Source organism: Pezoporus flaviventris, unplaced genomic scaffold (genome assembly GCF_033815535.1).
Source record: "Pezoporus flaviventris isolate CSIRO_AGI_PZ_B2104156 unplaced genomic scaffold, CSIRO_AGI_Pfla_v1 ptg000036l, whole genome shotgun sequence".
In the NCBI taxonomy this organism is placed as follows: Eukaryota; Metazoa; Chordata; class Aves; order Psittaciformes; family Psittacidae; genus Pezoporus; species Pezoporus flaviventris.
The window spans coordinates 33,625,238-33,641,891 of NW_026892584.1; the positions used below are offsets into that span (position 1 = coordinate 33,625,238).

Here is a 16,654-nt window from a genome sequence, read left to right on the forward strand (position 1 = left end):
CCTTTGTTTTATTTAGTAGTAATGCAGGCATGGTGACTGCAATGCTATTTGTAGAGTCTCTGAAATTTGAAAGATGTACTCTTAAGTGTAGTAATAAACACTAAAAGCAAGATATAAAACAGCTCCTTAATTTTTGAAGCCCTGAAAAAAAGGTACATATAAGGGACATTTACCTATGAAACCTAAAAATTATCAAACTAACATGTTCCAGTTACTGGCTTGTTTTTGCGCAGAATAAGGTGTTTGTGTTTATTTCATGTGTTTGTTTCATTGTTACTCGGGAAGAAAATAAATGGATAAAGTAGGCTGTATCTTGTGGTTTGATACTGGGTTAATATCAATTCAAACAATTCACCTTGTTTTCAAAAAGTATGATAAAGCTATGATAACTTCTTGTTTCACTAGAACTGACTGCCTACAGTACAGAAGATATGAGCATGGAGTCTGTACTGGATCACTGAAAAGCCTGGGGGAGTATTCTGAACAACTTAAGAACATGGTGACCTTTTATTTAGGCTGCAGCTTCTCTTTTGAAAAAGCAGTCCAAAATGCTGGCATTCCTGTAAGAAATGTTGAGCAGAAATGTAATGTAAGCATGTATACGGTAAGTATATGAAGACACACAGTCTTTCTTGTGACTTTGCCTGGTTTTGTCTGCATTCACATTACGTGCATATACCTCTTGCTCAAAATCAGAACATTTTTTTCTATCTGCATGGTAATATTAGTTATATGCTAGTGCTGAGTGCTTTAAAATACAGGGTAAAATATACCTAGCTTCAGTTCAGTGCTTTTCTCAGCTTCCTGCAAAGGCAGTCTGCTTTCTTATTCGTTTATGGTGACAAAGTTTTTCCTGTGTGCTGTGGATTCTGTTTGGATTTCATTTGGATTCTGTTCTGGTTTGCCTTCTCTGTTTCAATTGATGGCCTGTGCACTATTCTGACCATGCCATTATGCATGGCTTCCTCTCCATACCAGCTCCAGCTTGCAAGAGGAATATTCCTTTTATGACCCATGGCAGTAGCAGTTTCTTCTGCACGTATGACAGCCACATTTCAGATTTTTCCTGGACAGTAGAGCCTTTAAACTGCATATTTGCTATGTACTGAGACCTCTGGGACAGATGTTCCCAGAGACTTGAGGTATCTTCCATAGCACTGAAAACTATAACTGTGCTCAGAGAGTTGATAGTGCAGATTTTAATGTTGTCAGATGTCCTAGAATAATTCTGGCTCCAGTAAGTAGGCTCTTTAATATTAAAAATGCTTAAGTACACACCTGCATGTCTTTTTCATTTAGTTCAGATGCTTTTCTATTAGACAGTAGTTACTGTTGTTTTCAGTATTAGTATCACAATCTTTTTGCTGTATTCCTAGTGAACATGAAGGCACAAATCTGTTTCATACATGAGTTCTACCAAGCTTAAAGAAAAGATACAACTATGTATCTGCTTATAAAATTTCAGAATTAGGAAAATTTTATAGTTTGTAGCACATCAATACTGTGAAGAATTGTACAGTATGTTTCTTCAATGAAAGGTAGGGTTTTTATAATAAATATTGTTAATGAACATTTGCTATACAACTCTAGATGTCCACATATCTTGTTTATGTTCAGATGCAGCTTAGATATCTGACATTTTGATCTGAAAAACTGGACTGCTTTATTTCTGAATAGGAAGGGTTCTTCAGCATCTCAGTCAGTGACGATGATGATGATTCCACAGAACCTCTCTAGAGGCACAGAAGATTTTATCTGTGAAACTGGCATGCTGCTTCTGTAGACGTGGGTACTGCCAGCAGCAGAAGTTCCCAACCCTTGCATGTTGCAGAGCACTGTAGCTCCCTGAATTCAAATATAGAGGGTATATTCAGACCAAGTAGATTTGTTGCTGTGTGATACTTAATAGCTTTTTCCCTTTCTGTATAGAGAGCACACCATTGTTTTCTGACTATTCAGAATATACTGAGCTCACCACACTATATGCTGCATGTACCAAAGTGAGAAAGGCATAATGCTGAAAATTCTTGTGATCTGTATGAAGAAGCTCATATAGAGGATGGAATGCTTCACTTCTGCACTGCTGGATCTTAAAAAGAAAAATTAAAAAAGGATACTAAGAAATTACTTTTTTTAAAGGATTTAAAATGAAAGTTAGTATGTGGCCTTTTTAAACTCAAGCACAAAGACGTTTCAGACTTATTTCTTCTAATATTTTAATAATAATAATACTTTAACATTCCTTGGATCTTTTTAATCTGCTAGACAGCTGTGCCTTGCTACAGTGTTTCTACTTTTTGCTGCAACTTAGTAGTCACAATGAGACCTATTCCTGAGAGCAAGTTGGAAGCAGCTGTATTAGCCACATCTGAATTAAAAGAAGCCCATGGAGCACCAATTCACATGGGTGACCCTGGTCAGTGCTTTTTATTCTTCACTCTACGTGCCCTTTACTGTGCATAAAAATGGAGGGGGGAACTTTACTGTGCATAAAAATGGAGGGGGGAACCATGGGAAGTGGTCGGACTGAAGCACGTGCGCCAGTGAATTTATTATGTGTTAATCTTTTGTAATGGTCAAAACCTTTTTTCTCTCCCCTCACATAGGAGTGGGGGGAAAGAAAAAAAAAAGAGTAAAAAAAAAAGTATAAAAAAGTGTTGAACAAGCTGATTTCTTCGCTAAAAGATAGCTGTCTGATGTAGATAAACTAAGTTATATGGCAGGGGTGGTTTTGGTGAAGAAGTGTAATTGCATTTTCTAAAATGTATGCAGTTTCATTTATATGTGAATACTTTCTTGCTGTCAAAGATTGCAGTGACAGGATAGCAATGATTGACAGCATGGGGAGAAGTATGTGTGGATACATTCTGTGTCTTAGTGGATGACTGTGAAAGTAAATACTGCATTATTTTTTTAACCACTGTTATAGGGTACATTGAACACAACAGACAGAATAAATAACAGTATGATAAGAATGGATTTTTTAAAAAGCAGCTCAAACAAGTGTAGACCTGTTCTTTGCAAAGGAAAACAGGAAAAAAACAAAACAAAACAAAAATCATAAATCAGGAGGCTGTTTGGAAAAGAACAAAACCAAACGTGTAAGATGAAGACAATTCTAGAGAAGACAGTGGTATATTAAAGCATATGAAGAATTTAAAACCACAGGAAGATAGCAAGTGCTTAGAGTGATCCAGGATATTACAAGTGGGTGTTCGAATAAAGCAAAAGACAATTTAGTGAAAGCTGGGTAAGAGTGAGATGTAGTTATCTAACCCAGAGAAGTAAAGAGCAGTTGCTTATTTCTCTAGCTAAAGAATGTAGGAAGCTAAAGCAGTAGAAAATGTATTCTAAGATGAACCAGTTTTGCATTGCAGTCATTTATTCTTGTTTGCCAGTGTTATGAATATAGTTATTCTGTTGATAGGGAAGCTTTATAATCTCTTGAAGACTCGGTATGTGTGTCTAGCTTGTATTTTATTGCAGAAATAAAGTGAATACATTTTTACTGTTGTCATCAAGTACAAAAAGGGTAAACAAGTCAGCTCAGGTTCTGGGGACACTCAAAGGCCAACTATGCCACTTCGGTGGGACTTGCCACTGTTGCAGTCCTAGCTCAGTGTCATTGAACAGTGTCTGGGGTCCACCCCACCAGCTTTGCAGTAATACTGCTTACTGAAATCTCTCACAATTTCATTTTTTATCAATTTCAGATCTGTTGGGAATACAAGATCTTTCCAAACCAGACTATGGAGATCCAGTTCACCTTCACCCTGGTGATATTTCAGTGTTTTGGGCCTGTGGAGTAACAGGAGTAGAAGCAATCATCAACTGTAGTATGTGATATGTTTGGAGACTCTTTTTAAATTACTCTTTAATTTCTTTTTCTTTTCTGAATGAGTTGGCTGATTACCAGGCTTGATTTTAGAGTGAGCTACTCCTCTCCTACTCCCCCACCCAACAAAAAACATCTTTGGCAGGACTATTTTCCATTGCAAAATACAGGTCTACCGTAAAGGAAGTTCTTGCTGGAATTTCATCACTTTGTTTCAGTATTTTAAAGCAGACATGTAAAGCTCTGGCAGCACCAAAACATCTTTTTTAAAAAACATTATTGAAAACTAGAAGTCCAAAGGCATTAATTTTTAAGCTTCTTCCTTTTAAAATATTTTTATTGCATTGTAGTAAAATAATAATAAGGGGAAAAGAAAAAAAGATGCAGCCAGAAATCTTTCCAAAATATTGTCAAGGGCTAGCAAATCAATTGACCTAGAAACAAGTTCATAATTATGTCATGAAGAATTTTGAGCTTTTCAGTTTTGTAAATGTGACACACTTTGCATAACTGAAGCTTTGTCCTCTACACAGAGCTGTCCTGCACTTTGACCTGCATTTGTAACAGGCATAAGCACAAAGGGCAAAAAAAGAAACTAAACTGTAGTGACAGCATTTTATACTGCATTAAATCACTAGTGTGGAATGAAATCTCATATTTCAGTTCTTACTGAAAAAGAAGCTTTATAATCATAGGCAGTATAATTGGAAGAGCCTTGGGAGGTCATCTGCTTTGTCCTTCTCTCCTTGCAGGGGAAGAGGAGAAAAAAATTGCCAACTTCTCTACAATCTGTTGTCCAAGACAGGTGTCTATCTTACCTTTGCCTGGAACTTTCGTTTATTTCTCCATTTTCTATATTAAAAACAGTTGTCATTAACACACTCCAAGAACTTTTGGGACAGTTGGTATCTAGCTGTGCTCCCTTCTGAGCTAGGTAGTTAAAATTCTGCCCTATCAGCAGTACCCATACTTTAGATAAATCTGCTAGTTTCTCACAAAAAATATTGTCTACTCACATGGTTTAATGAAGTATATTAAACCTCAATAACCATATCATCCCATTCCCCCCCCTTCCCTCCCCAGCCACTGCTTTTAAATTACTAGCCATAGACTCCCAACAAATCTAGCACAAACCAAGTACATATCTACTTATTAAAGAAATATTTCCTCCCTTTTCACCACCCTAACAAACTAAGGCTTTGCTTGTTAAAGTAAACCAGTTGTGATTTATCCAACAACATACCAACTTTGCCAAATCAAGTACAATTTAGATCAAGACTTCTGGAATTAGTAAACAAATTAGGCAGCAAATATGTTCAGCCTAGGGACCTTCTATGTTGTGAGCTGTAGATAAACTTATTTTTCCCCAGGGTTTTAGATGCTACTGTAATTCCATTTCATAAGGCTTGTTGGTCACCTTTTGTCATTATTCCTTGGGTGGCAAGACACCGTGCAGAGATTATAGTCCGCATTATCTTAATCTGGTAAAAGAACTACTCCTAGCCAGCAGGCAGTAGTTGAAATATCACTTTACAAGGACATTTAGTGGTACAAGAGAGACACTATAGCCTTCAGCAGCACTCTAGAACCTGGAAAATTAATTTATTCTTACAGAAACAGTATGACCAACACACTGTGCAAACTTAAACATTAACTTGTTCTTCTTTCATAGAATCATTAATTTAAGTTTTTTCACCCATTTTAGGAGCTCCACTAGCTTTTACTCATTCTCCTGGCTGCATGTTCATTACTGACCTAAAGAATGACAATGTCACATTCAGATCATCAAGAGAAGTCCCACAAGTTCACTGCATTTCTCAAGATCCTCTGCATTATAGTATTGTGTCAGCAGAAGCAGCTCAAAAGATAAAGACTCTAGAGACCCTAATTGGAATAGATCCAGGTAAAAACAAAACCTCTCTTTGTTTAATGGATTTGCTATGCGGTAGGTATGACCTACCCTGCGTTTTTTAATATTCACAAAGTTCAAGAACACAGTAAGAATCTAAATGCAGTTTTAAGATTTTAAAATTCTTTGTGGAATACAGTGAGTTAATATAGCTAGGTCATACATTTTCTGTTACTATGCTAAATATCAGAGTCTGGACAAAACTATTCAACTTTATGGGTAATAAAGTATTTGATCTTGATGACTGTGTACTCTCAAAGTACACAAAAGGATCAATGTTTACAGCAGACTGGAGAGCACACAGGGCATAAGAACTCTTACTGAATAAAACCAAAATTGGCATGTAAAATACTGGACACCTCAGCATGCTTGTTATAGCTACACAGGTATTCACTGTTGAGCGAATAGCATGTCTCTTTATATACATTTATGACTACTGTGCTCCTACCAGAAAATTCTAGTAGTTGCATGGGTTTTCAAACACTCCTCTCGAATGGTGGAATTACATCAAGCTTTGCTAACATATTCATCACTGAGCTGTCACACGATGGGCTAAAAGGACCTGTTCACCACAGAAGGCTGAGAAGTAGGGCTGCTTGTGCACACAAGGAAGATGAGAGGGAAATAAGTGCAAACTGAATAGCACAGCCATTCCCAAAATACACACTGAATTAGCCCCTCTGTCTGCTGTAAATTTTGATCTCAGTTTCCCATAAATTTTCTGAAATCCTCTGTAGGCAGTAGTGGAAAACAGCTTACGCCCAGCTCAGCTCTCCCAAGCTCTGGGTTTGGGCTGTGTGCATATGTTTGGGTCTGTTTATTTTTACTCAAAAGGCCTCTCCTTTTCCCACTCTTTGGAGTTCAGCTTGGCACAATGCCGTGCTCTGCAGAAATACAGGGCCTAACATAAGAGTTAGCTCATTTTATTGCTAAAGGAGAGTAGATACTTTATTTTAGTTAATATACCCCACTTCTCAGAGATTAATATTCTCTCTTTCTGTTGCTTAAGTTTTGTTCAGAACATTTTTGTTCCCACTATCTGTATATCTTCTGTATGTTACTGAGGAGGAACAGAGGAAGAAATGGCAAAGGAGAAATTGAGGGCAAAAAAAGGAAAGTGCAGGGGGGCAGAAGGAGAATGGTGAGAAAGATGAAGATTTAAGGAGGCTATGTGAGGCAGTGAGGACTTACCCCTCACTATCAGCCCATAAATACCAGCACATTGTGCTGGTATTCTTGGTTTTCAGGAGTGCTAGCAAATCGAAAGGACTGTGTTGTGAACTTGAGTTTCTGAGTACCAGGGAAAAGAGAAGGGATACAAAGTGTTTGAACAATGGAAAGACACACACAGACAACACAGCATTGCCTCTTTAGGAACCAAGCCATGAGAAGAGAGATATCTGTTAATATCCATCTGTTTCTCAAGGTCATATAACATGGTTCTCTACTACATGAAGGGTTACAAGATCTTTTAACAGTCACCTAGATACCACTATATTAACTGAGCTTACAACTTTCAATGTCTCTGAAACCTTGCTTGTCTATTTTCATTAATAATTTCATTAAGTGGAATTTATTAGGAAATTAGCTCTTCCCTAAGTGGATAGAGTTAAATAGAGACAAAGGACCAGCTTACTCATATAAAGTCTGTATCAAAACTTCTGTAAAGTCTGGGATACTTCAGTTCCAATCCAGCTTCAGTAGCTAGACATGGAATATTGTGATTGTCACCACAGGTCAGAGGAAAGCAAAGGGCCAAAGGAAAGGAAACAACATGCAATAAGCTCTCAGAAAAGCTATTTACACCAGTACCTAGAAATGCTAGGTATAGTAATTTTCAAAATCCAGTTAACTGGAATTCTTAACCTGGAAGCAGAGACCATTATCTTCATTACTCATATCCCACACCTTCCTAGGTTTCCTGAGGAAATTACCCTAATTCCTGCCTTGACCAGAGGCTTTTCTTTTTTTTATTAACCCATTTTATGTTATTAAAGTATGCAGGTTCACTTAGGCAGAAACTTCAAAAGCCAGATGATATACTGAAGTGTACTGCTCTGTTTTAAAACAATTCTGTAGGAGACCGGGGTATAATTCATCTGCACCGCCAGGATGAGCTGCTGAAGGCTTGCCTGTCCATCTCCCATGCTCAGTCTGTGCTGATAACAACTGGATTTCCTACCCACTTCACTTACGAGCCACCGGAAGAGAATGACGGGCCCCCAGGAGCCCTTGCTATTGCAGCTATATTGCAGGCCTTGCAGAAAGAGGTTGCCATAGTAACAGATCAGAGAGCCATGAATCTGAATAAAAAGATTATTGAAGAGGCTGTTCAACTAGGTAAGACACACACCTTTTCAGTTTTTAGCTTGCCAAGTTGAGCCAAGGTTTGCTTCAGTTAATGTCACTGTCACTTATATAGCATTTTTCCCCCCAGAAAATGAACCAGAGTTCATCCTCTAAGCTCTGATCAGCACTGCTACATGACATCCTGTTAAACTAGCTGGTATCAAGTTAATGCTTATATGTCTGGGTACTGATTCTGGATGTCTTAACTTTGTAGACCTGTTTTGTGTTGCAGCGTTCCATTTACAAATACTAACATCCAAATGATTTTATTTCAAGGTAAGGAGGCAGGGATCTTATCAGGAACTGTGTAAAGAGTCTGAGTCCTTACTATTCTCACTATTCTACTTTCTTTTTTTTTAAGTTACTAAAAAATTAAAAACCAAACCAAACCAAAAACCCCAGGACCATCTAGTATCTTAATTGTATTTGGTTTTCCTGTAGGAATCCTGAAGAGACCTGTCCCTCTATTGAGTTATCAAAGCAAAAGTGCCGATTCAGCTTTAACATTTTTGTGTGAAAATGGGAATCCTAGAAGACCTAGGTATGTGTATTAAGAATGGGTCACACCCCTACTGTGTCAAGTTATAAGAAAATAATGACCATGATCTAAGAAGGTGTAATGGTTACAAGTAAATCCTTAACAGCTGGACAAAAAAGGAAACGATACTTCATATATCAATAGCTCTTTTCCTTGGAAAAACTTCTAAAAGCATTTCAGCTTTAATTCCATATATAAACACACACACCCACTATGTAATTTTACCAGTTTTCAAATCAGTCAGAAAGTCAGAAAGGGGAAATACTACTTCTAAGTTTGTGAAAGAACTGGGAAGAGAGCTGTGGAGCATGTTCACTTTCTAGAGCTTTGGCTCAAGTCTGACAACTGGGGAATCTGATCTCATTTAGTGTCATGTGTTTGTAATAGCATGAAGGTGATCATCTTATTGTTTTTAGGCAGCCAAAAACAAAATTACAGATGTATGCAAGCACTTCTCAACATTGATTTGAACTGTTTGCATATACATTATTGAGTATACAACATTAGGCAAAAATTCAAAAGTATATGAAGTGTGTGATTAGGCTCTTAATGCACTGGAAAATTTGATAAGTAGCTGTATGCACATTTCATAACTTAGCAGGCAAATTCCATCCCCTTTAAGTAGGCATATGTTGCTCATTTTTATTCATCTTTCCTAGTAAAGCATTTTAATGTAGTTGCCTTCAGTTGATTCTGAAGCCTTTCACCCTGGTATTTGATTCATCAACACATTCAATTCCTGTTTTTTTCCACAGGTTAGTGTATAATTGTATGCTGTAATAGTATGCATGATATGGTCTTCATTTTTTATATTTTGTTTTTTAAATGTTGCTTATAGCTATGCATAATCTAATTACAGTTTCTATTTCATTTGATCCCACGGTCCCCAAAAGCTAAAGCATTTCTTTAAAGCAGACAACCAGTTTAAAGTCTCTGAATCACTGTAGATGCCTGCACACAAGAACATTTGATAATTCAGGAGAACTGGTAAACTCTTGATGGTAAAATTGGAGAAACAGAATTCTAACATACAGTAGCAGAACTGAGTACTAAAATTCTGTTTAAAACCTAGGGCATCTGCAGTACATCTATTTTTGTAACTAGCGAAGTAGCCACAGACTTAATGAAAAATCCCACAAATCTGAAGACCCAAACCAAAAAACTCCTTAACTAGAAACAAATGAACATTTGCCAAGAAATTCACTGTAAGCAGAGACTATATTTGCACTAACATTACTTCAGAGGCTATATTTGCACCAACATTACTTCGCCAGTGTCTTGTTTTCTTTACAAACACTTACAGAGGCTATTGTCTTACAAGATATTATGTATTTTAACATGAAACAGCAAGGCCAGATGGCTGACCCCAAGGATTGCTGGTTAGGAAGGTTTCAAGAGCTTCTCCATTTCTTGGTGGTAAATATGGCTTGAGGGAGTTTCACTAAAGCTATAAAGAAACTATACAAACATTTGAAAATAACAGAACTACACTCAGAAATAGCAAAACAGGACCTAACTTTTACTTTGGATCCCAAATGGTCGAAAAGCGGAACAAAGCAGAGCAGGAGGAACAACCAACAGAAGGCTTTGTGATGTGAAAATCAGAACATTGACTCCTCTCTGTTTTTTCACTTGTCTCTAACCAGATTTGATCACCTGATAGCAATAGAGCGTGCTGGGATGGCTGCTGATGGCAATTATTACAATGCCAGGAAAGTTAACATTAAACATCTTGTGGATCCCATAGATGAACTATTTTTAGCTGCCCAAACCCTCCCAGGAGTCACAACAACAGGTATGTGTGAGTTTGTGTTATATTCTGAGAAACAAGAGAAGCATGAACCAGGAACTCTTACTGGAAGTGAAGGGGAACAGGAGTCAGGTGCTGAATAACTGCTTGCAGGCTACAGCTGTTTGTTGTGGTTGAATTTAAAGAGATCGTTGCTGGAGAGAAATTGTAAGTTTCTATTGAAAGGATCTCACAGCCACAAAAAAGGAGTTGATTTCAAAGTTATTTAAGGATAAAACCCAAGTCCAGATGAGTGTACTATCTACATGTCACTGTGCGTATATATGCTTCTCTAAGTGTAAGTTTTGGCACTGATTTTATTCTGTATTTTATGCATGAAAGACAGCACAGAAAGAAAATTACTGTTGAATTGAAACACTACATATTAAAATATTATAGTTATTTTTATGATTGTTATACCTGTGTTGAAACAGCAGTCTGGATAGAATCTGATTTATTTTGCCTTTAGCATTCTCTTAAGCATGGATTTCATATCTGCATCTAGTATGATAGTGCCTTCTCTAATAAAATGTATGTATACAGTAATAATCTTTACATTGTCTTTCTTGCCAAAACTACATTAGCATTGACTAATATGTCTAATAAGAATGCTTTTGTCGACATGGTGCTCCTCTTTTTTGTCAATAGTCCTTTTTTTCCTGAAAACTTACCTGTATCCGGTTTTGATCAAGGTATATAGATGAAGTTTTGTACAATGTTTTTGTACAATCAAACGTTTCCTGCTGCGCTGCTGGGAGATACATAATCTATATAAATACTAGAAACAAAATTAGAAGGATCACAAAATTAGAGCTAAGTACCCATGCCAGGCTGATTTCAGTCACGAAAGAACATGTCTGCTGATCTGGCTTTTATTCTTCTTGTAGTGCTGTGGACTCACTCTTAAGCATTACCAAAAGCACGGGTACTTTGACTTCTCAGTTTTGGTGTTTTTCAAGCAGGGGCTCCTGCAGAGATAATGCATAGTCTGCTTTCACTGGTTTGGAATAATCTAAAAGCTGTACCACAGAAGAGTTCACTGTTTTTGTTTGGTTGTTGGGGTTTTTTTATTACCTTAAAACTGGCAATCTATTTTATTTAGATTTAATTCAATTTTTTTCCTATTCCCAGTGAGTAACTTTCAGCATTTCAAAAGTAGCACTTTAGATGGCACACTATTGGCCATCTCAGCAAACAAGGTGAAGATTGACTGAATAAGGATACAAAAAACTCTTTCATAAAGATGTTTAGAAAAAAGCCTCAGGGTGTTATCAGCTGCATTTAATTTCAGTTCTTGTCCCCGATTTTAGATGGTTGATACAAGGATTTCTGCATCACATATATGACATCACATCCTAATTCCTTTAATAATACCTTAACCTTTTAAAATATCCCAGAGCAGGTCAAAGTATATTATTGATTTCGCAACGTTTTGAGTGTTATGCAGGTTGGGAATTTGAATCTGTTCATCAGAATTTAGTTTGTTTTAAACATTCTCTGAATATTCAAATATACTAAGAAGTGTCATTAATTAAAAATACCACCAGCCTTTGAATAATAAGAGAAGAAGCAGTTATCTAGATTCAGTGTGTCCCACCGCTGTGAATTTTCTCTAGAGATGTCTGCATAGAAAATGATTTAACATGTCATAGTCTTCAAAAGATAATGAAAGTATCTGCTCTGATCTCCCATGAAATACGTGTACGTATTTCTGTGCTGGAGAGCTAATTGACTGTCTATAGAAAAATAATGTAGTTGTTTCTTGGATTGTCTGTTATCCAGTTAACATTTCTTATTTGCCTATCACACTAACTTTTTGTGTCTGTTTTTAAATTTGATTACAATTTTTGGGATGGCTATTGAATTTTTTCAAGGTATTCCTCCAAAGCCTACCTTTACAAGCCATCAGTCTGGGCTGTGGCCTTTGCATCTTGTCTCTCATTACTAAAGTTAATGTATTGCTACTAATTATGATATCAGGCTACCTTTGACTTTCTTCATGGTCAATAGGAATTTGAAGGCGTATGTCTAGATCCAAAATAAAATGCAAATACTGTACAGCATTAGGGCAGAGTACTTAGATAAGTTTAGATACTGGAAGAGGATACTAAAAAGATGAAGTTTAAAGCCTACAAAAGTCTTTATATAGTGTGCTCAGTGGCAAGACATGCTATGTTAGTAGGTGGAGAGAGAAATATTAGAAGGTTGATGCTGATTAATTGCTGCCAAGTTTTGGATTTAAAACAGTACCTGTGTTTAAAAAAAGCATCTGATCTAGGAGTCTGACCACAGACAAATCATGAACAATGCCCACAATTGTATGGGTACCGATATGAAAAGCCATAGTAAGCAGCAACCTTCAGGCATGTACAAAATAAGGCATGAAAGGCTGAGGTTGGGAAGACTCATTTTCCACAAAAGACTGGAATAAAAGATTAGGAGATGTCACCGAAACCACATGCTATTTTGTTCAGCTGTCACACAACTGACATAGCTATATGCTATTTATATAGGAGCTAATGAAAAGCTTTCCAAAGTACTGCATGGAAAAAAAAGCAGTTACACGTTTCTCTTTCATACAAATGATTTTTAGCAGAGAAGACTGACATTTCCTGGATTTTTCATGAATGTAGTTTCAGAAACCAATGTAGTCATGAAAACTTGTGTGGAAGATAGACAGAACTATTTTTCCTCTTCCTGGAAAGCGCTCAGGCCTTTAGGAGAAGAGGGTTCATCTTGTCTATTTTCAGCCATCTATATTTAAGATATTTGCCTTGGGGTGAGATGAACCGAATGTTTGAAGGGTCTGTTTCTCTCTGCTGACTTTAAAAGAAGTCTAAGTGACTGGCTCATACGTAGAGATGGCTATATTTTGTCAGGTGAATCTCACTCTGGAAATCTGCAGTAGAACATAGTCCTCTGCCAATGTGTAGAAGAATAAGAAGACAAATGGTACAGGAAGATATTTGGTGTGGTGTTCCTTTCCTCCCAGTGTAATGCTAATGGGATACATCTATAGCAGTAGCTCTACCAACTGCATAACCATCCTGGTGACAGGACTTCCACAAAGACAAGAAAAAACAAAGCAAGGCTAATACAAAAAAAACCCTGAGCAGTGGATTAGTATTTTTGAGTTAAACTGTTGATAATCTTCAAAGGACAGTAGTTCATTTGAGCCTTTTAAAAGAATACTAAGAGCAAAATTTTGGATTTTGAATATGAGGAAAATTAGAATATGTGGGTTCATTCAAAACCCGTACTGCAGTACAGCAGTAACTACAATATGTATATACGAGGTACATGATTATGTCATTACCTATTTGAAAAGTACTACCAGCAAACAGATTTTAGAAATTCCAACACCAAAAGTGAACAGAAAAGAAAAAAAATTAGCTGTTCCATGGCAAATCCTTTCATGTTAGTGATGTGTCACTCAGTTATGCTTCCCTTAACTATACAGAATTAAGGATTTAAATAAAAAATGCTGCTAAGAAATAACTTTGAATTTCACTTAAAGAAGGAATTTGCTACAGACTTATGTGAGATATTTATGCATGTTAAATTTATCATTTTCAGGGCTTGAAGTGTAAATTACAAATACTGCAATTTCTCTCCTGTAACACATGCTATGCATTAGAGCCCAGTCACATTTCAAATTCAAATACGTTGCAGGGAGGACTTGGAGCTCTTCACTGTTCTGTTTCACAGACATTAACCAGGGTTTTTCTGTAAATTCTTCAAACTTGAGAAGATGCCATTTATCCTAAGAGGTGAAAGAGAAACATTAATTGCCATTTAAGTGGATGTTTTGAGTTGTTCTTTTTATACATCGTGTTTTTACTCAACCAACAAAAATCAAGTTCCCACACCCTGAATATAAAACACTTAAAAAAACCCTCCAACAAACAAACCAAAAGAACCACCTAGCAATTTTTTTTTCATAAATTACTAGGAAAAATGAAAGCAGTAATAGTACACAGGGTTGGGTCTTTGTACTCTCTGACACAATGATAGTGATTGGTGTAGAAGAGATTGCCAGGGCACAAAGTTCTACTTCTGCCGAAGTTCTTATGTATATTTTTGCTTATGTTTCTGCAATAATTGCCACTTTTACTCTTTTTTTTTTTTTTTTAATTAAAGCTTGTAACAAGCTGAAGTTTCCCATGCTTGCTTTATTGTAGAAGAGCAGGCTAACTTCTCAGGTTAATTTTAGATTTATTTTCTAATTGTCTAATGTCCTTCTGATAATGCATTATATAGAACTCTCATTTAAGGCCTTCCAGAGATAAAGTTTACTGTCTTAATTCTGCCTGCAGTTCATGAACAGTTTATAATTTTGATTTCTTTTGCATGCACGAGTGCAGCATACATCTCATTTATATACTTACAGGTTTGCATGTGATAGGTATTGTGCCTTCAGCCATTTCATTCACTCTTCTGGTTTTAGACACTTTTGTTGAAAAAGGATAAAACAAGCTACAAACTGCCACAGCAGCTCTGCGGGAGACACTGGGTGCTTTCTGTGTGGATTGTTATTTATGCTGGGTTCATACTCATTTGGTCTTCTCTTTTAATAAAGGTGTTGGAGATGGAGGAAATGAATTAGGGATGGGCAAAATAAAAGATGCTGTAAAGAAGCACATAAAAAATGGAGATGTTATAGCTTGTGATGTTGAAGCTGATTTTACTATTGTAGCTGGTAAGTGATCTTTTGGGGGGAATGGGAGATTTGCTAATGTTTGAGAATAGAACTGACATCTGTCTTTCCAACTAACTTGTACTGGCCTTTTCTTTGTGTAACCAAGTCATCCCTGGCAAACAAATCTGTCTCCATGTTATGTCAATTTTCTGAAGCAACTACAGCTCCAGGAGGACTAACTGAAATTGAAGATGTTCCCTGAAGAAAGTGAATTTAATTGGAAATATCTGGGCAAATCCTGAATATTCTTGAAAAAGTCACACCTGAAATAAAACAACAAGGAGGACTGCAGGGAATTAAAATGTGTATGCACATAGGAATTTTCAGTATAATTGATGAGCTTCTGTGGCTCTGACCCTAAGTCAGTCATATTGCTCTTATCTATGGTGGCTGTTTTGGCAATTCTGATGGTTTTTACTTTGAAAGTAACTGTCACACCCAGGTCCTTCAAAGGGAAGTGAGAGCTTGGACACGTTTAAGCACAGAAAACTAAATGCACTAAACCAAATTTCACAAGAATTCTTGCATCTCTGGAAAAGGTTAGCAGGCAGCAGAGATAACTTCTTACATCAGGTTTCAGATCTAACGATCATCCAGTACAGTCTTGACAAAAGACACCAGGCTGTAGCACATGACCTCACAGTTCATGGGCTTCACATTAAGCCAAATGGAACTGTGTTATAGTCCATGCCCATTTGAGTTTTTACTTTGTTGGAAAGACAAAACAACAAACTAAGCTAGATGGGAACTTACAGAAATTCAATCTGAAATACTACTGAAAACATTTTAATATGTTATGCAACTACGTATTTCTGAAATGTTCCCAATTCATGTCAACATTTAGTTCATAACCGTGTGCCATTTCACTGTCGCTCCATGAGATTCGGTTGTACATGCCTAGCGCCTTATTCAGGTCAGGTATCTGCAATAACTGTCACGGGGTTTTTCACAATTTGGTTTCATGGTGATGTTCTTTTGCAGGGGTCTCTAACTGGGGAGGCTATGCCATTGCTTGTGCTCTGTATATCCTCAGCACTTGTGAGGTACATGACCGCTACCTGAGGAAAGCTGTTGGGTTTCCACGGCTATCGAACAAGACGGTCTGGCTATCGGCACTTCCATCAGTTACCAAGGTAATTCTGGAGGGCCAAGGAGTTGTGACTTGCTTATGACATGTAGATGGAATTGGCTACCAGTTGTTAAATCCTGCCTAGTCCAGTTCAACAGCTTACTTTCAGATGGTCTTTAGGTGTATTTTAGGAATCCCTGGTGAACAAGCAGCCACACTGTACTTAGAATATTCCTCAAAGGATTCAAGAAAGATTTAACATAAAAATCTTCAAAAATGAACGCTATGTGCTGTGCCTTCAAGCAAACACAGTGCTACAGTTTTATGGGCAGTACAAGAAAACCCTGTATTGCAATACAGTGACTAAAATTCCCAGTTCACTTACTTAGGCTCATTCATGATTTATAAATCTGTAGCTGCCTCTCTTCCAAAGTCAGAAGTCATAGTTCTAATACAGAAGCCAATT

At 37.0% G+C, this 16,654-nt stretch overlaps 1 protein-coding gene across 6 annotated transcripts in view; it reads left to right on the top strand.

Annotated features, from left to right (window-relative positions):
• DGLUCY (D-glutamate cyclase) overlaps window positions 1-16,654 on the top strand; it is a 189,103-nt gene that overhangs the window by 161,002 nt on the left and 11,447 nt on the right. For all 6 annotated transcript variants that reach the window (XM_061463816.1, XM_061463815.1, XM_061463813.1 and 3 more), the window contains 9 exons: window positions 406-604; window positions 2,266-2,416; window positions 3,714-3,836; window positions 5,541-5,738; window positions 7,824-8,084; window positions 8,535-8,634; window positions 10,278-10,426; window positions 15,000-15,119; window positions 16,101-16,252. In XM_061463816.1, coding sequence (XP_061319800.1) covers window positions 406-604; window positions 2,266-2,416; window positions 3,714-3,836; window positions 5,541-5,738; window positions 7,824-8,084; window positions 8,535-8,634; window positions 10,278-10,426; window positions 15,000-15,119; window positions 16,101-16,252 — 1,453 coding nt within the window. The remainder of the gene's footprint in view (window positions 1-405; window positions 605-2,265; window positions 2,417-3,713; window positions 3,837-5,540; window positions 5,739-7,823; window positions 8,085-8,534; window positions 8,635-10,277; window positions 10,427-14,999; window positions 15,120-16,100; window positions 16,253-16,654) is intronic.